Consider the following 22,451-nt stretch of genomic DNA (forward strand, 5'->3'; position numbering starts at 1 on the left):
TTGCCCAGCCTAAACGATCCTGATCGTCGCATCTTCTCCCTTCCCGAGGAGCTCATGTAGCCACCCCCAGAGGACCGGTCTAGGCGGGCCACCGGCAATCTCAAGCAGTCCGACGCGTCGATACAGGTGCGGGTCCTGGTACAGCCCTCCATCTTCGTTGCCATCCTCATCAACCCGGGCGACGACGAGAAAGAGCGGCTCCTTCCTAGGCAGCTTGCGTCCAACCAACAAGCAGTACACCCGCGCTTCCTCGCCTCCACTCTCGGCCAACAGATCCTGACAACTGTCATCCGCCCATAGGTTGTATATGTGCCCTTTCAGGATATCCAACGTGATCAGGTTCCACGGCTGCAGTCTGTCCCCCAGCTTACGGTCCTTGAGCGTCAACAGCGCCGGCACCAGCCTGCCCTTCAAAACGAGATAAGTCCCGTCCTCCTGCAGCTCCCCGCTTGGATCCAGCCCGACAGGCTCGGTCCGCGCTTCGACCACCTCGCACTCAACCTCCATGCCCTCCACGACGCTGATGAACTCCACCGGCGCCTTCACCGCCGCCCACGACCACGACGGCGCCCGCCACCGCGCCGGCCGCTCCATCCACCCCGCCTCCCACCCCTCCTCCTCTCCATCCGCAGCACCCGCGACGTCCGCCTCGTCCAGCTTGCACGTCACATACCCCCGCGGCGGCAGCTGGACGTGCCACAGCAGGTCCTGCGGCAGGCTGTCGCGCCACAGGCCGGCGAGGTAGCGGTCGTCGGGGGAGCGGACGGCGCGCATCGCCTGCGCCATGCCCGACACGGCCGGGAAGATGTCCTTGTCGAACGTCAGCCGCAGCCGCGTGTAGTCCTCGACCAGCCGCCGCCAGCACGTCTGCAGCTCGGCCCCGCTCATGCCCGCCCGCCACGCCGCGCTGCTGTAGTAGTGCTTCGGCCGCGCCGCGCGGTCGATCAGCTGGTTGTACCATGCCGGCGCGCCCGGTTGGAGAGGGGCTGCTGCTGTTGTTGTTGTTGTTGTTGTTGTTGTTGTTGTGGTGGTGGTGGTGGTGGTGGGAAGGTCCGGGCTGCATTGGCAGGTTTGGGATTCGAGACATTCCCAGGTGAGCTCCTCGGGGCCGAAGTGGACGATGCGTGGGGAGAGGAAGCGCTCTTGGAGGATCCAGCCACGGGTGAAAATGGGGAGGATGGACTGCTGGGTGTGGTAGGGGGAGAGGAGGCGTTGGTTGTGGGTTAGGCCGCGGCGGAGGTGAATTGTTTCTTGGTGCGGCGGGCTACCTCGGCCGCTTTCCGCGTCTCGGTTACCCTCCTTAGGAGAGACGGTCACGGTGTAGGTTTTGTGCTTGGATGGTAGCTCAGCGTAGAGACCACCGTATGCGCCCGACGACTTGGCGGCTGAGATGACGAGGGTCGAGTTCTGGTAGATGGACGCCATCCTAGCAGCCTCGCGGCGCCAGTCGTTCTGGTCGTCCTGGATGATGCAGAGGCTGTCGATCCACAGGTACCGGATCTTAAGTTTGCGGGTGAACTCGATGGCATCTTGAAAGGTCCGGGGTAGGCGTGGCCAGATGATTTCGTCCCTGTGGGAGTCCAGGCTGCCAGAGAGCGTGCGGAGGAAGGGCTTGCGGCCCCAGCAGTGGCTCAGGCAGATGTACGGGGCGTCCTCGCCCTCGGATTCGTACAGGCGGACGCCGCTCTCTCCAGGGGCGAACACATCGAGCACTCTCCTCGGCAGGGGTGAGCTGGAGGAAGCGCCGCACGACTTGTGAAATTCTCTGCAGTGCTGGAGTTGGTTAACGGCCCAAGAGAGAGTCTCGGGCGCCGATGTGGTTTCCGGCACTTCTCTTCCAAGCGGGAGGTCCGGGAGGGTCTTTGTGAGCCACGGGGTGACTGGCCGGTGCCGACAACGTCAGCCCACCTTTTAGAGAGATCCCGCGCGCTGCATTTGCAACTCACATTCTGAGCAAAAGAACCACAACTTTACCGGCGTCCTCAAAAGCACGACTTCTAGGCTGCGCCTCGCGCCCAACAAGTTGAAGTCTATCTGCAACTCGTCGACATCGTCGCTGGATATTTCGCAGCCGTCGTCGGAGAGGAACTTGACAACGCCACTTGACAGTATCGAGCATGTAACGCATCCATATTCGGCCATGGACAACATGGATCCGAGACTCGAGCGAATAGAGGCGTATCCACCAGTGTAGCGGGGGCGCGGATGGCCGCAGCCCCTACATTCACGGGACGCGCCGGAAGGGAGCGACGTGGGCCACATTGCTGCTGTGATGTCCGCGGGCACGAAGATGGACGCGTATAATAAACGCCTGGATGGGCCCTGTTTTTTCCTTTTTCCTCTTTGTTTTCTTTGGCGATCGGTGAAGGAATCACGCCCTGGAGCTAGGGCGCCAAGTTAGGGTAGTCTCCGCTACGGTACAGTACAGTGCAGGACCTACAGTACTAGTTTCTGTAGCAGTTCTTCGGGCCAATATTATCCCGGTACTCAGTAACTTCCACCTACCTTACCTGGTAGGGTACCGAGCAGCATAGCTGCCTTAGGCAGAGTAGGTAAGGTATTTATCGAACAAGGTCGAGAAAGGGAGGCTGACACCAAACATCAAGTACTACCATTTAAGAATTGTTAATAGGAGAGAATTACCACGGCCGTACTACTCATACCCCCTCCGACCATGGCCGAAATCGTCGCGAGCAACAGGTAACTCTACCATGGGGGCAGTAGTCCATCCACCCGGTGGCAGCCCAGTGCCCATATTGCCCGGTAGCTCAGCGTGTGAGCGTTCCGCCAACTCGGATAAGGCCCCGTTGCCCAACTCGGTAGGTGCCGAATATTTGTACTCTGGCGGGCCACCGCCAGCGGCGCCAGGACTCAGGGGAATTGCTTGTCGCCTTCTCCGTATATACAGCCAAGCCGCGATCGCCGCAAGCAGAACCCCCCCAAGAGCAGCACCCACAGCTACACCAACGATTGCGCCTGTGCTCAGGGTGTCTCCGCCAGACTCGTAAACCACAACAACTGTGGGAGTAATAGGTGTTGCCGCGGAGCTCGACGGATCGGACAACGTGTCTTGCGTACTCAACGAATCGGACAATGTCCCCTGCGTGCTCATCGTCACTGGCAGATCGGAGGACTGAAAGTTGAGCTGGAACATTGGCGCAAACAGGGTCACCTCGCGTGTAGCCGTCTCGGTTGTCTCGATGCCGTCGGAAGTCACCGTTGCCGTGATAATGTCGGGAAGGGTTGCTTGGGCCGTGACCAGCTGGGACTCGGAGCATGTAGCCGTGACCGTTTCGAGAGCCGTAGTAACAACGGCGACACACGTGTTACCGATATCGTTCTCACACCTGTAACCTCTAAAGGGGTTTAGCAGACGACCAACAGTGCTATAGTGGTATCCGGTATCCACATACTCTGGGCAACAGCCTACCGCCGTCTCTCCCGGATTCAGAGGGAACTGTACCTCCCACCCCATCCGTCCACCGAATACTGCTGTACACGCCGATGTGTAGCCCTCTGGGCATGCTAGACCCGGTGAATAATACCCCCGTCCTAGAAACGGATGGGCCGGCGGTTGCACTTCGCTTGGTGCGGGCGGCCAACAGTCGGCATTGTCCCTAGCCAACGCGGTTCCACTTTCCACCATGCATCGCTGGCCCCGATAGCCATGAGTGCAGGTGGCGCAAGCAAAGATATGAGCGCTACAGTCCGCCGGTGCGGTCCATGTTGTCGTTAACGGCCCAAGCAACGTGGCGGCCATTAGATCGGCGTCCGCAACTGGGAAAATGACGCGACGTGAAGTTTATGGGGGGTACGACCATGGAGGTGCAGGCCCTTGCACGATTTATCAGGAAGCGGCCCGTCAGCCTCCCCTGTCTTCAGCCCCCCTGCAGCATGCGCGATCCAAGTTGCTTAGCGGCATCGTTTTGGACCCCACACGGCACACCACCCACCTCGCCGGCGGCTTTACGTATTCCTGACACCTTTATTCCTTCAGATAACTGCTCTGTCCGATAAGCGGTTGCCCTGAAAGCCGCTAGGCAGGTCCGAAACCTGGTCCCCTGGACCCCTTTCACTTTCCCCGCCTTGGCCACGTTCGTGGGGATTTGGGCTGCTCCGCCGTTGGATTCTAACCCTGGTTTCTTCCTGTGCTGCTTAACGGCCAAATTTTCCAGTGTTCCGAAGTACTGTACCAACGACCGAATAATATACCTCTTGTTGAAGTATACCTCCTGTTGAAGGTGGCTTTGTACGACGAAAGATAACATAGCCCAATCCTCAGATGAACCTGCTTCTACTAACCATACAATTACCATATCCAGACATTCGGTTGTTGTATTAGTAGTTACTAACGGCCGCTAAAATGGCAAGACGGCTTAGCCAAATTCGACGGATACAACAGCGAGTTCTCGATTTAACCTAATTATATAGGAAAGGGACTATCCTTAACGGCTCGCATTATATCTATCGCTCACGGTGTCGAGCCATGGAATTCTATGCGAAGCAGATTGTGGAAGCAAAACAAGAGAGGAGTTCTGGAATGCAACTGCTAGACAACCCAACTTCCAATGTGGAACTAGACGGCGTTTAGAAAACGTGTTTGACTCGGTGACTATTTTCTGGTATCTCAAAACCGGGCCCCGACTTTGGCCCTGCCATGTGCTGTGTATACGAAGGAGGGGGGAAAAAATAGTGCATCCTAAATCATCCATGATCGAAACCCCAATAGCGCCACACCCAGACATGAATCATTCCCCAGCTTTAACTAAGAGCAGTCACAGTGAACTTCCCTTCGGTGCTAAATTTGAGTTGCTTCCGTCTCTGCAGGTCAAGTGGATCGACGTAGAGTTTCACGTCGACCTCATCCGTAAGCAGGTTGAAGACCCGAAAGATGATGTAGACGGAATTCTCCTGAGTGCACTCCCTCATCTACGATTTGCTGCGTTAGCATAGTGAACCACCCATTCTTGGATTGCACGTTCAGCGCAGAAAGTGAACTCACCTTGTCATACTGTTGACCGCTCATATAAAACGGCGCATCCCATCCGTTGAGAGTAGCTTTCACCTCAAAGTAGTACGTCGGTTGTCGGCCGCCCCATCGCTCTGCCGAGAGGTATCCCTTGTCGATGAGCATGCCCGTGAGGCGGCCGCTGGCGTCCTTGTACGTGATGTCGGATATTTCCCGGCCATTCCAGTGCGAGATGGACTCATACTCGGGGTGCACGTTGACTAGATAGCGGATGTTGCTCATCCAGTTGTCACGCGAGAAGCCCGGAACGACGAGATCGCCCAGTGCAGACAAGAGCTCGAAAACCTAAGCATATATTAGTTTTCGTACTCATCTGGAGGCGCCTGACGCCGGCTAAGAAACTTACAAAGAGTTCCCCAGCAGCACCGATCTTTATATCCCGATCCTGTACTATGTCGGGGCTCCAAAAGTTGTTTCGACTTGCATGATCAAGTTCGTTGATGGCGCCTCTGAGGGGCGAAGTGTTGGAGCCCAATGACGGAAATCGGATTCTCCGGGCAGCAGAGATAACATGGCTAAGAACCTTACTGTATGCCTCGCCGTTCAATCGAGATTGTGAGAAATAGTCCCGAGTCGGTGCGGCGCTTCGGATAGCAAGGCTCGGAGATAGGAATGGCGACGGATCGGTCCATGGTGTGTTGACCGCATATCCTGTGGTACTGCCGGTGGCGGCAGTGGGTCCGGCTGGAGTGAAGACGACATCCCCCTCGGCATCTGTGGCTGAATCCCCTGATGCCGGAGTCGCCGGCAAGGTAGTAGTTGTCAGAGAATTTGGCGCGCACGCGGTGCCGAGTACGGTATTATCTTCATTAGGGATGCCGATATCGATGATGCCATACTTCTCAAGAATCCGGGATACGGACCCAATCCTCGCGTTGAGAAGTGCTGCTATGGCGCCTACAGCGGCCGGGTTAGGCTGGTTTGGGCTTCCGTTGGCGACCGCGTCTGTGTCGGTACCGGTGTCTTCCATGAGCCACTGAACAAGCTTCTGTGGTAGAGCATGTTGGATGCAAACATCCAGAGTTTCCTCGTCGTGCGGGATGTAGATTTTCATCCCAGAATCGACGTTATTATCGATGTAAACCTCGCTCTGCTCCTGATCAACCGTGAAGTCGCGGCCCCCCATGCGAAGGGTGAGTTTCGACGAGATGCCATCGGTTTCCCAAGTCTCGGAGCGTCGAAACAGGTCGTAGAGTTGCTGTGGGTTGCTTTCGAAGCGGGGGCTGTGGAACGTTGCCGCAATTCTAGTCAACGCGTGTGCTTTCACCCTGATATTGTAACGGGGGTCGGACACGGGGAACTTCTCGTCTGATCGGAGACTAGCATTTTCCTCCATCATACGGGATAGAAAGCGGGTGTCCAGTCCACTCCAGTGGATGAGGCGCTTCAAGGCATTAACCTCAGACATGGAGAAGTCGAGCGTCTTGACTTTGTCTCGGAACATAGTCCCGAGGTGATGACGATCCACGATCGTGAACTCGGTTTCGGCGTTGCAAAGACGTACCTCCCCGGTGGGATACCGGACCGGAAAGATGCGTCGGTCCAGAAGACGTCGCGCGGTGAGAGGTTCAGGTAGGGGTTCAGTCTGGAGAAGCTCGTTGAGGGAGTAGAGCTGGCTCTTCACTTCGTCCACTGTCGTTGTGCTCGGATGCAGGCCCATGAGATCATCAATGACCATTGTGAGGTTCAGCCGTTGCACTCCAAGTTGGGAAACGAATAAATGCTCAAGCACCTCGTCATACTGTGTGGCGAGGTTTGGCTTGCCCCGAACACCCCTCGCGGCAGGGGACCAAAGGCAATCTGCGGCCTTGTGCCAGGTCTGGGTTTGGCCATCTCTGGAAGCGAAGACCAGCTCTTCAGAGTTTGAAAGTTGCCTGCGCAGGTGTCAGTGTTCGTGTCTTCCCGGACGGGCATTCACGAGCAGGGTCCATACCTGAGTTCCGCAACGGCAGCAGCGTCTAGGGCTGCTTCTCTCAGACGCTGGTACTGCAGCCTGACGTGCTCGGCGTCCTGGTATCTCTCGCGCTTAAGGTACCGGAGCTCCCCCACTATGTCTCGCCACGTGTGTTGAGGTATTGCCAGCGTGTCCCTAAAAAACCCAGTGATCGACTGCATATCGACCATCTCGGTTCCGCTGTATTTTTCCATATAGATAGTGTCAAGTGGGATCTTATACCGCATGTCCGCCGGCGCCCCAAGGAGGAGGTTATCGTCCAATGTATGCCACCGTTGATTCCCGTGGCCCGTCTCCTTGGGAACAAAAATGACACCGGGGGACTTCCGGGCAAGGTTTCTGACAGTTTCTTGGTCTCGCTGGCGGTTCATGCTGCTGATACATTTGGCATGGATGTCAACGTAAAGCTCACATAACCTTCCGGGGTGAACCGATTGAATGCTGCCCGACCCATTAGCATGCTCCGAAAGGACTCTCAGGTTCGTCAGATAAAATCGCAGGTCATCCTTGCGAGTAACTTCAAACTGATCGAGGAAGTCCCAGCCACGAAGTCTCTCGTCTTCGAGCGCCGTGTGGAGCTGAAGGAACGGGAGCAGGTCGATTTGTTCCATGTACTTTCCGCCGAGTTGCTTCAATCGAGGAATGGGGAGGATCGTTTCTCCAAGTGATTCCTTCCGGCCACCTTCGCAGAGAACCTTGGTTTGCATCAGGTTCTGCACGATCCCCCTATTTGAGATCACCTGGGAGCCCTGATCTGGCCATAGCGAGTGCAGGAGGCCGAGAAACTTCTCCGGCATGTGCTCTGCAACGTAGCAGACGTTCTCAGAGAGGGAGTTGCCATCCGAGGAGACCAGTCTCAAGTGCTTGCGGATTCCGATGAACTGATGTAACCACTGCCTCCAAGCTTCACCTAGTCGACCAGTCTCTCCAGCGCGGGTTGGGGGGCTTTTCAGATAGTCTGCATGAAGATAGGTTACTGAAAGGCCTGGGCCTAGTTTTGCCGGGCTGTATTCGAAGTCGTCATCCTCGAAATAGGCGTCGACACGGTTTGTCGAAGGAGTACTGTGGCTGCAATATATGCCAATGTCACTGTAAGTCTGGGCATTTGCCCCAGCAGAGTGTGTTGTATAGAGGAACTGAAGCAAGACAACCGCGCCCGCCACGTCGATGGAATGGTACCAGAAGGGCTTCCGAAGGTTGGTCAAGATGTGGGACCGAACCGTGTCAGAAGCCAGGTCGGTGGCGCCCAGTGCACGGAAAAGCTCGTTCCGTTGGGGATGCGCGGCTGCCCTGGGGTCTATGAGCTGAAGGTCAAGCGCCGGTGGCACTGGAAAGCCATCGGCGGCTGTGGTGGGGAAGTGCACGACGTTGTTGTTTGCGGCAACCCAAGACCCGTTGGACAGTGGGATCAATCCCAGCTTCTTGACCCGGGGAATTAGGCCTTGCTCGTTTCTCTGCTCGAACGGCTTGATGAGCAAGCTGGCAACTCGTTTATGCCAGTCATCGCCGGTTCCAGGAGCCCGAATCTTGGACGAGCGTCGAGCCAAATCAACCTCGATCCGAGCAACCCCATCTGCGAGGGACATCCTGTGCAGGCCGTAGCCGCCGAGTATGGAAAGGTCAGTATCAGTATACTCGGATGAGGGGTAAATGTCGTTTGGCGGATCCAGGTCCACGAGCAGGGGCTGGCGGGTTTCATCCAGCATTTCCGGGGTAAAGCGTTTGAGCCGGTTTATGGGGCGCAAATTGGAGGAGGCACGGGAAACCAGTAGCTCCTCACCTGGGAGCTTTTCCTTCAACTTTTCGATAAACATCCTCCAGAAAAGGTCGTGTGATGGGCCTCCCGTTAGACTCGGGAGGTATCGCATCCACCTAAACCGCAGCTTTAGAGCCTCATGCTCGTCGCAGATGCTCTTCATGGCGGCAATGAATGCATCAGCTAGCTGGATGCACAGGTTCCTGTTCCGCGGAGAGCTCGTGACAATGTCCTCACGGTTGGCCTGAGTGACGAAGTCGCTGTGAATCAAGAACTAAGAGGAGATCACGGTTAGTGGATTCCCATTGTCCGCTCGGGCTAGGGCTTACATTGAACCCAAAATGCCTAATTGGCAGAAAGGCGTAGACTTCCTGGGGTGTAACCTTGGGCGTGGACGGATCGGACAGAGGGAAAGCAAGAACAACATCAGCTACTGAATATGCAGCCGCAGCGTGTTCCTCGGGTGAATACTCGCGGTTCTCGTTAGGCGGTAGCCCACTGGCTTGGTACCGGCTGACATAGTAGTGCCGGCGTGTGTCTGTCGGACCTTTTCCATCCTCAACCGTCTTGATGCGAAGCATGGTCCGGTTATCGCGCCCTGGTGACTGGGAGAGTGTAGATGAAGACACGACTTGGCCATTTTCGCCGTGAAAATGGACTTCGATCTTCTTCAGCTTCTTCAGAAACAAAAGCATCTCCGGCTTCAGGTCTCTCAGTTGCTCTTCGATATTCTTTCGCTGTTCCGCTCGAGCGGTGGGGTCGCCTTCGTCATGTAGGTAAAAGGTCATCCTTGTAAGCGATGCATCGAGAACCTCGCTCGTGTCCTGCCACTCGGGCGAGATCATGCCCATTCCCGAATCCCCACGACGATGCTTAAAGGAAAAGGAAAACGATCCAGACTGGATCCACACCTTCCAAGCCACCTTGAACACGGATTTGAAGCCAATTCCTTTCTCGCCGATGTAGCCCTGGGCACCCAGTTTGGAGCTCTTGCCGACGTTGCAGATGGCTCGGAGGTTTTCCTCGGTGAAGCCGTCCTCGTTGCACTCGACAACAATCTTGTCCTGGTAGACACGGAAAAAGACATGTGCATCCTTATTGGCTGCCTTGGCTCGTTCAAAGTGGTTATCGTCGGCGTTCTGCAGCAGCTCGAAGATGAAGCGGACATCCTTCGAGTAGAGGTTTTTGGCAAGACTGGTGTTGGCAGCGACGAGATTAGCACGAGGACTACTAATTAGACTGACCACAATGGGACAGGGGGGCATACGTGATGACAGTCGAACCGATCATCTCATCTTTCTTGAGGAGCGCCTCCTCCACCTCGCGACGCGTATTGGCGTCCATTCTCGCGTAGACTTCTTCTCCCAGGTGGCCATGGTCCTTAGCGATCTGTCTCACCAGCTGCTTCGCTCGGGACTGGGAGATGGCCATTTTATCTGAGATGCTAACAAAGAAACAATGGAACAAGGACGATAGTGACAACAATCCGGGACGAGCAATGAGGATGGGTGATGAGAGTGGAAACTCGATGCTTGACTACGGTATTAATTTAAGAAAAGTGAAAGAGAGGCTGGGAAGCCTGCACATTGCCCTAGAGTCATTAGATATATGCCGAGGGTGGATTTGGAACTGGCGTTGGCTCCAGATTGGCTACCTCCGCTTTTGATCAATGCCGTCGGGCGCGTCGAGGCAGATTTGAAGCAGGCAGGCATTACAGTTGGCCGACATTTGAGGCCACACCGAGCGTCGGTGGGAGTCCTCGCATGGCGCTCAGTGCGTCCTCAAGTAATTAATGTGATTCGCACGGACCGTAGCCGCCCAGGATACTGACCAGGACACTAGCCCTTTCTAATTCTCTTCGATACGTAGAACACAGCTTTATCCCCGAAAAGTGAACCCGACCCCGCCTCCCCGATTTCCGGTGATTAACGTTTGACTTCGCTATATCACAGGGGAGAAAGGCGCTAGACTATAGGGGGTAGAGACGAGGATAGATACTGGAGGAGCGAGAACGTGTTGGACCTGGGCAAAAGATGTAGTTGGAATGATCGCTACGTCGAGTTGATCCGGATAGTATATCTTATCGTGTTATATAGCTTCAATCGAACTGGTCCTAAGGTGGTTGTTTTGCTTGAACTTGGATGTGAAAATCGGTGGCTAGATTGTAGGTGGCTAGAGTCGGTCTGAATGTATTTACGTAAGGTAAGTACGCTAGCGGCACTGCACCAATGACGACAATTCGTGGCGAAGCTACTGGTAATCACTCCAACCATCATGCATAGTAGATTTTGGCAATCATGGCACAAAACGAGGTTGGAGAGCTATTTTGATGCCAGGAAATTCGAATCTTAATCGGACCGCGAGGAGACTTTAGATTTTTCACCGTCTTAGAAACCTAGGTATAATTAGGCAGCGCTAGGCTAGTATACGATGGACGTTATGTATCGAAATAGCTTTGCTCGAAAATGTAACACACAAATTCTTGCGCTATATCTCGTCTTCAAACAATGACCACTTGCCGTTGTCCTTCTTGAAGTTTGGGCGTAAAAATGTGTGACACTTTAAGGTGCAATTGCTGCCCTGCGATTGCGGTTCCGCTTTTGCAACAAAATGAGTGTTCTTTGGACTCTCAGGCCGGGAAAAGGTTAGCATGAAACACGACTGGGTAAAAACCTCCCTAGACGGTAAAAAGAGCAAAACATGGCGCCGCATACAAAGAGAAGCAACCTACCGTAATAAGGCGTAATTGCGCGGCAGAGGCCGTTCAGAAGTGAAGTATCACGAATTTCACGCCAATCCTCCATTTCCTTTCATTCTTGCTCAGGTCATAGCCAATCTCACCCCTACAGGACCGCCGGCAGCAGGGTCGATTTGCTTGGCGCTCAGGCTCTGGGGCCGGAGCCGGAGCCGGAGCCGTCTCTTTTACAGTGGACGTTTTGCCGCTAATCAGCAGCGGCAGTTCCCCAGGCGCAAGCAGCCTCACGCTACTCGTGGTAGTAGGTCGAGGGGTTTCCAACAAATCGGTCGATGGTCTGGCTCAAACAGCGCCTACCATCATTGTGCCACCTGAAGTGGGCGCGGCAAGCGTGCCAGTCCATGGAGTACTCGACTAGGGATAGTATTGTAGCGGCAGTCCTCGTTAGAATTTACGCCATGGTGTCACGAGTTGCCTTTGCCGTGCCAGATGCACCAAGAGTTGTACAGATGTTAGTTTTTATTGCAGGAATTAGGTGTGTGCGTTTACACACGTGTATGGCTCAAGGGCCCAAGGGGATACAACCCCAGCGGGCATCGACACAGCAATACTTTAACACCATAGGGCATAATTACACCTTACAGCTAGACAATGCCTCAGCAAGTGTTACAAATAACGTTTCGGCTTTTAACATCGGCGAGAAAAACCGGACATTTGCTCGAGCGGTATAAGAGATCTCTCCAGCCTCAGGGCTCAATATGAGCTTTTTCATTAAGTATTGTCTCGCTGATGGTACGTAAGGTGTTGGCCGGAAGTTCTTCGGCGTCTTAATAAGAGCACGTCTCTTTTCACCGAAGGAAGGTTTACCTCGCTCGCACCGTAGCCCAAGCCACCGTCCAACACAATCTACACCGCAATCCAGGGAATTCCAGCGCCGCTTGGCTCTACCTTGCGCAGGTGATATGTATTAGGCCACTAACTACCATGAACTGACTTCTCTTAAGACAGTTATTTGGACTAACGACTAGTTTTGTGCCAAACTAGTAATAGTTAACACCTATGACCAGGGATTATTCTACTTCCTCTGCGTCAGCACCTTGGACAACTGGGTGCACAGTTGAGAATTGTTTTGCAGTGAGCAAAGCAGTGAATGTGTATTGCTTACCTCGCTAATCCAAATCTCTAGGCACTGGTTAATCTAGACTTCTATACAGTGGCTTCATTTCTAGGTAGCATGTACTGTACCCTGCACGGAGGGTACTAATTAATTAGAAGTTGGTCTAATTGGAAGGGCTTCCTTTATTCAATTCTCAAAACCTTAGTCGCCGCTTCGTCAAAAACCGAAGGTGCCGTCACTCGAAAGAAGCCGATGCGACGGAACGTGCTGCTACCAGGCCCGTTTGGGACGAGTATCAATCCCTCCACAGGCGCAGTCTGCTGCCGGCCGAGCCTGAGCGTGCTCATTCCGAGACAGACTAGTCTCATGCCTGGATCGAGAGGCTCGTCAAGGGGATCTAGTGTCCCGTCCCCAACGAGAAGGGGTGTGTCGATGCTGCTGCTACTGCTTCCACCCGGGTCGATTAGAGAAATATCCGAAATGTCCCACGACGGCCTATCCTCGGATTGCCAGGCAAGTTCCAGCGTCTTGCCGGAAACCTCAAGATACCCCCCTTTGACTGGCCCGAATGGGAACGCCGGATCGCAATCGACGTGGCATGCGAGAATGGCGAAGTGGAAGACTTCGCGATCCGCCCGCTCGTCCTCGCTGTCGACGATGCCGCCGAGGCCGACGCTCGCCCAGCTCCAGCTCGGCGCGAGATAGCCGATTTCTTTGGCTTTCTGCGGCTTCAAAACGAGCGTCTCGCCTGAAGGACCCCGCTTGGTAGATCGCCAATGTAGCTCCGAGAACAGGTTGTCCTCCCACATGCCCGCGAGGTAAGTCCAGCCGGCCCGTCTCCCCACTTCGGCCGCGAGGGCCGATATAGCAGGCAGTTTGTCCGCGCAGTAGCTTAGATCCATCTCAGTGTAGTCGGCGCGGATGGCCATCCATTTCTCTCGAAGGCTCGCCCGCGCATCCTCATCGCTGCCGTCCCCCGCTCCCGACGCGGGACTGAGAGACGTCTGGTACGGAGGACCGGCGTCCGGCGCGGCACTGGGGTTGGCGAAAGATTTCCTGCACATCCACATGACACCGTTGCGCGAGAATATGAGGAGCCGCCGGGAGAGAACGCGCTCCTGCAAGGTCCAAGCCCGGGAGCTGATAGGATCAGCCGAGGCTTTGTACGGCGCACGGTACCCGAACGTGAGCGATGGAGAGCTATCATCGGCCGAGCCGAGTCTCACCGTGAAAGGATCCACAAAAAAAGTGGAAGGGCTGGGAGCCGTAAGGAAACCGTCGCTCGCCGCCCCGGCGCTAGCCACGACGATGGTAAGAGAGCTTTCCCTGTACGTATCCGCCATGAGCGGCAGCTCCCTCGCCTTGTCCTCGGGAGAGTCTTGGATGATGCACAGAGCGTCGATCCACAGGTAATCAAAACCCAACCAATGTGCCGCCTCAATGGCGTCCGATAGGGTTTTTGGCAGCCTCATTAGATCCAGGCCCCTGCACATCTCGTCGAGAGACGTCTGGGTGAGGACGTACTCCTGCCTCGGCCCCCAAACATAGCTGAGGGCTACATAGGGCTTTTTCACGTCGCTCCTGGAGAAGCCGTCTGCGGTGAAGACGGCGAGCCGCGGGTGCTGAGGGTTGCGCACATCAACGAGCCGTGTGGGTTGGAAAGTGCCCGAGGTCGCGCAGCACACGTGTTTCTCGCAGGATCGAAGCCACGTCTGGGCGCGTGGGACCCATTCGTCAAAAGAAGCCGCAGAAACGACTTCCCAGTGCTGAGAGAACACCGACGCGCCATCTATGCTATCTTCGTCGCCATTCGTGTTAAAGGAAGAGGGGAGTCGCGAGAGCAAGGGGGCGGTTTTTTGCCCTCACCTGTGCAGATGACCTCAAGCGTGATGACTACCGCGTTCTCGCCCACCATCTCCCGAAGCGGACAGTCATCCAGGCCCGAGGTGGTTACCTCAACTGTGACCTTGACGAGGTTGAAGACGGGACTCTCATGCCATCTCAGGAACTCGACAGTGAAGTCGAATCTCGCTGTGCAGTTGAGCGACTGGATGGTGTGGAACCCAGGCTTTCCGCTCATACTATCGTCGGCGTGCGTGGCGTCGCCTGTGGCGTCACCGAGTTCTACGCCGGAATCGTCACGGCCCGCCCCCTCAGCGATTCCTTCGTCAGCATGATGGACTGCTATCCCTGGCGACAGCTCGCTTTCTGCATCCTCAGAATCCAGATACATGCCCGCCTCGCCGTCATCAGAAAACTCGAGACTGGCGCCGTCGGACTGAGACCCGTTCCAGTCCTCCATCCAATAATCCAAGTCAGAGCTGGTGAGAACCGCATTCCCAATGCTTGTGCACCAAGGGCAGCCAGAGAGAACCGACGCGTACACGTCACGGGCGAGCCTGGAATATGAGTGCGTGACTGACGCTGCCTCGCACCCTTTGGCGAGCGACTGTCGAAGGGATGAGTTGAAGACGTGATCGGCACATCCCTCACAAGTACCCCGCTCACTCTCTTGGTGAGCCGAGGCGGGCTCGTAGTTTGTGACGGGGCGAGGCAGTTGATAGCGAGAGAGCATGCCGGCTATAAAAGATGAAAGATGAACAAGAAGAAGAAAAGGAAGTCCTTTGGTTAGCAAGTTAAAGCTGCCACGGGGACTGGACGAGAGAGGGATCATGCAGGACCAGCCGTTGCCGTCTTGCGAGCTCTTGCATGGTGGTTGGTTGGCCCTAGCCAATCGGAAATTCAGGCAGATACAGCGGCCAGTTCAGCTGGTCTGAGGCGGGAAGTTACTTCTGAGAAGTGCCGACAGCCGTCAGCAAACGTCTTTTAAACGATGCTGTTTGCGATCCCGAGCCATACAAGAATCTGGCACAGGAGGCTGGGGGAAGTGAATATATGACGGTGCGCTTGTCGGTTACGTGAGCATGCGTTAGATTTGCAGAGGTCGATTCTGTGGATATGCCGGAGCGAAACGGCAATTTTGCGTTAAGAATCTATAATTAAAAGACATTCACCTTTCCTGTGGGCACCGGCTGTACAAGTGGCGCCTGGGCTACCGGACTGACTGTGCCGCCCCGATACAGCTCTTACACGCGACACCGCTGAGCGTTGTCGATGGGACCCATGTAAACATACTTCAGTGGTTCATCCTGAAACCCAAAACCGGGCTGCAGAAAAGCGCGTCTTATAATTAATGTGCTAGATATACCTTCGGGCAGGTGGTATCTCGCATCATTCTTATATAGATCGCCTTCCCCAGCCCCAACTATTCAGGGGATCGTCCGGCATTAGATTAAACATGACTGTGTATTAAGTCAACAACATTTGAAAACAAGGAAAGTAAATGAATTTGGATATACCTTGACCAAAGGCGCCGAAAGCTTCATCCAGCGGCAAGTCCAGAGGCTGGATATTGGAACCGACGACGTTCGAGAGGTTAATCACTGGGTATGGCGTCACCCACCCGTTCCCGAAGCTCCCGGGGTCATAGTCTTGCTGGAGTAGCGACAGCGGTGTCTCCGAGGTGGAGGTCGATGGAGCTTGCAGAAGAGTCTCACTGCACTGGTTTTGGTTGAAATCGCTGTCCGGGGGGTTGTGCTGCCTTCCAGACGCCGGCCTCTCGGTCTCGCACGTGTTGTTGGCGATGCAGGGTGGCTCAGCCGGGGGGCGGTTTGTCCCTGGTCCCTGATAGTTTTTCCGATCGTCTTTAAAGACCATGTCGACCTCGCGGTGCAGGCTAAGCTTCAAGAGATCGCTGAGAAGCTGCTCGGCGTGGCGTGCAATTTGGCTGCGCGGGCTGAGCGCCTTGGCCGCCCGGATAATCCGAAATACCCCAGCTTTCGCTTCCTGGGCGGTGTTGCTGTATGGGTGGCTGGTTGGGGGGATACAAAGTATGACTCCAGCGGTGAAAAGGTGGACGAATATGAAGCCCAAACAAAACTCGTGCTCGAACTGCATCACCGGTGTCTGGGATATGCGAAGCGCAGCTTTGACCGAGACATCAAAAGATTTCGAGATTAGGTCTACGGAACTCTTGGATATTCCTTGGCGGTATGCTGATGACAACCTGAGTTCTAGTAGCGGCCGATGTGCGAGTATGATGGCGGCATCGTAGGTGATTTGCAGCAACCACGCCTGCAGCTTGAGGCGCAGCAGCGGAGAGCCCGAGGCCTTTCCGTCATCCTCAAAGAGTTCCTGGAACGTTAATCCTTGTGGACTATCATCGTCCGCCACGTCGCCGCCGTCGAGGGGTGGCGGAAGCGTTTTCCGCCACTCCGCCAGCTGTGCATCGACCCGTTGTACGGCATCTATCAGGGATCGCAGGTCCTCCGCCGTCATTGGATTGTTTAATTGCAGTAGCCTGAAGGTGGAGATGGTCTTTCTAATGATCTCGTACAATTTGTACTTGAGCCAGTGGAAAGTCAGAGCGGAAACTGCACCACCACCAACCCCGTTCTGTATTCCGTGCTCACCGGAGGGAACATTGATGGCGGTATCATCCATGTCCGCAAGCGGCAGCAAGTTGGAGAAGGCCGGGTCCAGCGAGGCGGGTCTCCCATAGATTTGTGAGGCAAATGTGTCGGCAACAGTGACGTGGTTCCAGCAACGGCGGCGAATCTGCGTCGAGATCTGATCGTCCGAGTCCAGCTCGCAATGCAATGCCAGAGCGTAGGAGCTTCTGACCGACATACCAATCATGGCCCAGGCCAGGCTCGGCGAACCATGAAATATGTAGAATGCGCCGAGGAGCACAGTCACCTGGACAGTCTCGATGCAGCTGTCGTCGAGTAGGTCCAGGAGATGCATCCGCACCTCTCCGATCATCTGGTTCACCAGCAGCTGCGGGTCAGGCGAGACCGAGGCGAGAAACTGCTGGCCCTGCGGCGAGGTATTTTGGATCGCGCACTTCAGGCCGAGAGCGGCTACAGTCAGGGTGACCAGGATCTTGCTCATGTCTTCCCGCCGCCAAGCTGACGCCGATAGGATATCCCGTGCCTGATTCATGAAGGATGGTTTGTGGAAGATCCAGATGAACCAATGCAACCTGTCAAAGTACACGTCGATCAATTTCTCCATCACGGACGGAGCCGGCATTTGCATGGTTTGCAATTCCCATGTTGGGCCGCTCGGTGAGCCTGACGAGGCGTCCCCCGGAATTGTGGAACTTTTCGTAGGAGCGTGCGTCCCGAGGTTCTCGTACATATTCATGGCGAGAGATATGGTGGACCTGTTGGCGCCGAATTGCTGGGTCTCGATCGAGCCGGTGATCCGCCGGACCAACGGAGAGGCCCGCTTCGGCCGTGTCTGGGCCGAGCCGACCGATCTTCTCGCTGCTTCCGGCCTGGCAGAGGTAGTCCGGAGCCGCCGGGCCATCCTAACGTTGTCGTCGCCGTCATCGCCGGGGGCGTTGCTTCCCATGCGTCGTCTTGGCGTCGATCCGGGCACCAACCGGGGCTGGCATTCCATCCCGGAGCGGACACACATTGTACATGGCTTGGTGACATCGCACTGCACTCTCGGTTAATCTCCTCACCCTCCAGACATCAGAGAACGAGACCGCGGCCCGCGCGGCGCCCTTACCTTCAGCTTCTGCCGGCGGCAACGTGCGCAGGCTGTGGAGACTCTGCCGAGTGGCCCGGAATTGGGGGACGTGGCGCCCATCTCAGTGGCATCTATCTAATCTTTACGGTGGAAGTATGAATATTTGCGGTGGAACTTGGGAGAACCACAAATCCACCGGATGTGAGGATTGCATGTCTTGGCATTTCAATCAACCGGATGCTGGGTCCGGCAAATGGCCGTTACGTTGAACTAGGTTCCCCGCAGTTCCCACCCCTTCACCTCCTTTCCCAACCAACCTTTTTGGGCTCTTTGGGGACATTGGCCTGCGTAAGGTACTTGGCGCCGCTTGGCCGGATGTCGGGCGCTTCCGGTGGAAGCTCTCTACCAAAGATATTGTACAGTACATTCCATGTTGCAAGTGAGGGGACATGAAGATATTCGACCATTTTCGTCATACCGTGGAAGAAAACAGTGGATAATATTGTAACATGAGTATTTGCTTAATCCCCTATGCAGCCATGCTCAATGCACAGTTGCTCCTAGGTCTTCAGCGAGTACGGCTCGTATTGTGCATTGGTAACGGGTCCCGTCCCATTCCAAGAAACTAAAGAAATTGTCCATCGAACAGTTCCCACATCCCCTCAACCTGTTCGTCCAACACAGAGGATCCTTCTCCTCTACAACCCAACGCACTGGTTCCATCTCTCGCTCAACGACGGTAGACCCTCGAAATCGGAGAGCACCTTGTATACTCACCCCTGGATACAGACATCCCTTGAGATATCGTCAATGCCGAGCTTACCTGGAAGCCCAGCAACAAGCCACTCGATCTGTCGCCCAGTCTGGGGGGCGTCGTATCCGCTGTCGCTAACACTGACGAATAAAGGCTGCCCACAATCTTCACATTTCCGAGCTCAAATCTATCGTGAAAAGGAAAAATGGATAGTGATATACCGTTCGCGATGTCAGCATCACTAGTACAGGCTGTGAACCCACGAAGGACGTTGGAAAGCTATATTTTAAGCAAATTGGAAGGCGAAGGAGCGGATGGTAGCACATTACACGACGGCGTAAAGAAAAAAACCTCATCAATTTCAACACTGTTAGACATGTATGTCTTCCCACCTAAGTCCACAACGCAGTCCAGAGAGCGTCGGGTGTATTTCCCCTTGCCGGCCCAATCTGACCGGAAGAGCCCCGCTTCCGGTGGAACTTTACGAGAATACAACCATTAAGGTACTGAATCTGGACCAATAAACCAGGGTTATTACCAAATCTCCGGTGGCTTCTTTCCAGGTTCTTTGCAACCTCAACCTTCCCCCCGCAAGTTCCCCCGCATGCTCCGGACTGGGCGCCTGGGTGACTGACGTTGCCGAGACCTCCACACAATGTGCGGCCGGGTAGACGACGTCCAGTACAAAACGGGCTCACCTTCGGTGGAGATACCGACGGGAACCTTTCGAGTGACTGAATACCATCCGCTGAAACACTCATAAAGTAAAGTACCTTGGTTGTTCTTGTTTCAAACATGTCGGACGCTATGAGCCCAGCCATGGCGGACCTGACCACCATGTCGAACACGGACGAGAAACTGACGTCGTCCAACGACGACGGCATCCCGCCTGACGTTGCTGCACTGATGGAGGAATTTTCTGGGGCTAAGTACAACAGGCTCATGCGCAAGATGGACATGCATCTTATTCCCATCGTGAGTTTGCCCAGCTGCACCCAGGTTATCCGCGCCCCGCGGGAGATGCTGAGATTATCCTCCTTCTCGCAGATTGCTCTATTGTACCTTCTCGCGTACCTGGACAGGTAAGTTGTGATTCTCATTAGCCACCAAGGTAATTACTGAGTCTCGAATGGCTAAAACGTCAACAAGGGGCAACATCGGCAATGCACGCCTCGCTGATCTCGAAAAAGATCTAAACATGACCGGCGATCAATACAACGTGGCCCTTACAATCTTCTTCGTTTCCTACATCGTCTTCGAGGTTCCGGCGAATATGGCCTTGAAATATTTCTCTTTCCGCATTTGGAGTAAGTACAGCTATCTCCTGGCCTAGAAGAAATCCCCGCTGATTCTGTAGTCCCTGCAATCACCATCTCATGGGGAATTGTGATGACATTGATGGGTGTCGTTCACAATTACGAAGGGCTCCTTGCCGCGAGATTCTTCCTCGGAGTCCCCGAAGCAGGCATCTTCCCCGCTTGTGCATACTACATCACCAGCTGGTACACAAGACATGAAGCCATGTACAGGACGGCCTTGTTCTATGCCACGGCGTCTCTGGCGTAAGTTAGATATATAAATAAGAAGTCTCGTATCGTTCTAACCGGTATTGATTTAGGGGCGCATTCTCCGGCTTGCTCGCCTACGCCATCACATTGATGGACGGGGTCGGCGGACTTGGCGGCTGGCAATGGATATTCATACTCGAAGGTATCGTCACAGTTGTCGGTGGTGTAGTTGCCGTCTTCACCATCTACAACGGACCGGATTCTGTGTCGTGGTTGACGGACGAGGAGAAACGCTATCTCAAGGTGAAGCTGGCGTATGATGGCAACAGATCTGGTATGGGAGCGGTGGAGGATGGATCCAAGCGGAAGTACATCAAAGACGCGTTCCTGGACTGGCAGGTGAGTATATATGTTTCCTCCATCTTGTGCTTGAGAGTGCCGACAATATGTGTAGGTGTACCTCAGCGTCATTATTTACTTGGGCATCTCCGTGTCGACTTACGGGCTTGTCTTTGGTCTGCCGACGATCATCTCGACACTTGTAAGTTTACTTCTAACCTATACAGAAAAACTTTCTAATTGACCTTTTCCCTCTTCTGCTTCTATACAGGGATACACGGAGCGAGAGGCCCAGCTCATGACCATCCCACCCTATGTGACGGCTTGCATTCTCACGATCGCGGTTGCTCATTTCTCGGACAAGCTCAAGCGGCGCGGCTATTTCGTCCTAGGCTTTATGGTACTGTCCCTGGTCGGCTTCGTTATGGCAATCACCACTTCCGACAGTGTCAGTCTTGCGAAGGTAACCTATGCTGGCTGTTTTCTTGCCTGCTGTGGATTCTTTCCCGCCTTCCCGGGCGTTATTTCATGGCTTGCAAACAACCTCGCTGGACCATACAAGCGGGCTATTGCCATGTCTCTGCAAATATGTAAGTTGAAGACCTCATCCTGAATTTATGGAGGATATGGTAACTAAATCGGTTTTTTTTCCCAACAGCCCTCGGCAATACGGGCGGACTTATCGGTTCAAATATCTATCTCGCAAGGGAGAAGCCACATTACCGTTTAGGTTATGGTCTCTCAATTCTCTTCATTGGGCTCGGAATCATTGCTGCTACAGCTATGCTTTTCATTCTTCGGGCTATCAACAAGAAGCGCGAGCGGTATGTTGCGGAGAATGGTGGGCCAGAGGGAGTCGTTGACAAACATGGAGATGTGGCGCTTGCGGAGATGGGGGATAGGAGCCCGTTGTTTAGATACACGTTGTAATCAGTGGCGTATCCTCCAAACTGCCAACCAACCTAAAACTCTCGCCATCGCAACTCCAGCTACTCTACTCCAGACTCTTTTATCAGATTCCGGTGATTGGGAGAATCGATTTACAACTCTACTTTGATCTGCACGGGACATGGCACATTTCTCGAAGCCGGATGGGAATGGAAGGCGTCCAGCCGTTATCGCTTCCTCCAATACGCCATGTCTTTAGCAGTGATACCTGAATCCTGAGGAGAGGGGTCCAAGGATTAGTTATTGTACATTAGATTGGGAGGAGCATTGGTCATATGCTAGCCGGAGCTCCTTGCCCTGCGGCCCGGATAGCTGATCGAGGGCAGGCTCGGTCATCCCCCAACCAAGAACAACCATCATCAATATATTCAATTTAACTACACCTTAAGTATGCAGCTCCTGTATCAACTAGTAGCGAGTCTTTGTATTAGGACGAAATGTAAACCTTTCCTTGAAAGATGATCATCGGGTCAACGCTCTAACCGGTTGCATGGATACACTCCATAACACTTGTCTACTCTCGAATTGCAAAGTAGAATAACAACAGGCCGATTCCGTCGGTCGGACCGAGTCAATACTTTAGCCATGTTTGCAATACCAATTTGGAAGCCGGTTCCGTCAAGGTTGTAATTACCTTAGATATCGCTACCGAGAATCCTGTATTCGGGAATAGTCCTTTGCATTCGTACAAACTATAACAATTTCTGCTCTAAGTCTTCGGACAAGGCTCGTTGATAGTCGTATTTTCTAGAATACCTCATCTTCAGTTCAGGGTATCGATTAAGAAGCCGCCAAACCCAATTGGCACCG

At 54.4% G+C, this 22,451-nt stretch overlaps 5 protein-coding genes across 5 annotated transcripts; 1 reads left to right on the forward strand and 4 right to left on the reverse strand.

Annotated features, from left to right (window-relative positions):
• Positions 1-9: 9 nt before the first annotated feature.
• On the reverse strand, positions 10-2,262 carry MFIFM68171_02908 (Heterokaryon incompatibility domain-containing protein; the record flags this gene model as incomplete). Its single annotated transcript, XM_071058330.1, has 2 exons — positions 10-1,880; positions 1,947-2,262. 2 exons carry the CDS (start codon positions 2,260-2,262, stop codon positions 10-12), a joined length of 2,187 nt encoding a protein of 728 aa, XP_070914431.1.
• A 2,499-nt stretch (positions 2,263-4,761) lies between these two features.
• Positions 4,762-10,170, reverse strand: MFIFM68171_02909 (Protein NO VEIN C-terminal domain-containing protein; the record flags this gene model as incomplete). The annotated part of the gene is made up of 6 exons (XM_071058331.1): positions 4,762-4,929; positions 5,003-5,314; positions 5,376-6,903; positions 6,963-9,013; positions 9,069-9,933; positions 10,007-10,170. 6 exons carry the CDS (start codon positions 10,168-10,170, stop codon positions 4,762-4,764), a joined length of 5,088 nt encoding a protein of 1,695 aa, XP_070914432.1.
• Positions 10,171-12,733: 2,563 nt separating this feature from the next.
• Positions 12,734-14,853, reverse strand: MFIFM68171_02910 (Heterokaryon incompatibility domain-containing protein; the record flags this gene model as incomplete). The annotated part of the gene is made up of 2 exons (XM_071058332.1): positions 12,734-14,349; positions 14,418-14,853. 2 exons carry the CDS (start codon positions 14,851-14,853, stop codon positions 12,734-12,736), a joined length of 2,052 nt encoding a protein of 683 aa, XP_070914433.1.
• Positions 14,854-15,788: 935 nt separating this feature from the next.
• MFIFM68171_02911 (Heat-labile enterotoxin, A chain) lies at positions 15,789-18,212 on the reverse strand (the record flags this gene model as incomplete). Its single annotated transcript, XM_071058333.1, has 3 exons — positions 15,789-15,853; positions 15,911-18,059; positions 18,132-18,212. The coding sequence occupies 3 exons, from the start codon at positions 18,210-18,212 to the stop codon at positions 15,789-15,791; spliced, it is 2,295 nt and encodes a 764-aa protein (XP_070914434.1).
• A 1,429-nt stretch (positions 18,213-19,641) lies between these two features.
• MFIFM68171_02912 (High-affinity nicotinic acid transporter) lies at positions 19,642-21,623 on the forward strand (the record flags this gene model as incomplete). Its single annotated transcript, XM_071058334.1, has 8 exons — positions 19,642-19,821; positions 19,894-19,928; positions 19,996-20,153; positions 20,204-20,408; positions 20,465-20,753; positions 20,809-20,895; positions 20,965-21,283; positions 21,352-21,623. 8 exons carry the CDS (start codon positions 19,642-19,644, stop codon positions 21,621-21,623), a joined length of 1,545 nt encoding a protein of 514 aa, XP_070914435.1.
• Between the last annotated feature and the right edge of the window lie 828 nt (positions 21,624-22,451).

The sequence above is a fragment of the Madurella fahalii genome, assembly GCF_045866475.1.
Source record: "Madurella fahalii IFM 68171 DNA, scaffold_2, whole genome shotgun sequence".
Taxonomy (NCBI): domain Eukaryota; kingdom Fungi; phylum Ascomycota; class Sordariomycetes; order Sordariales; genus Madurella; species Madurella fahalii.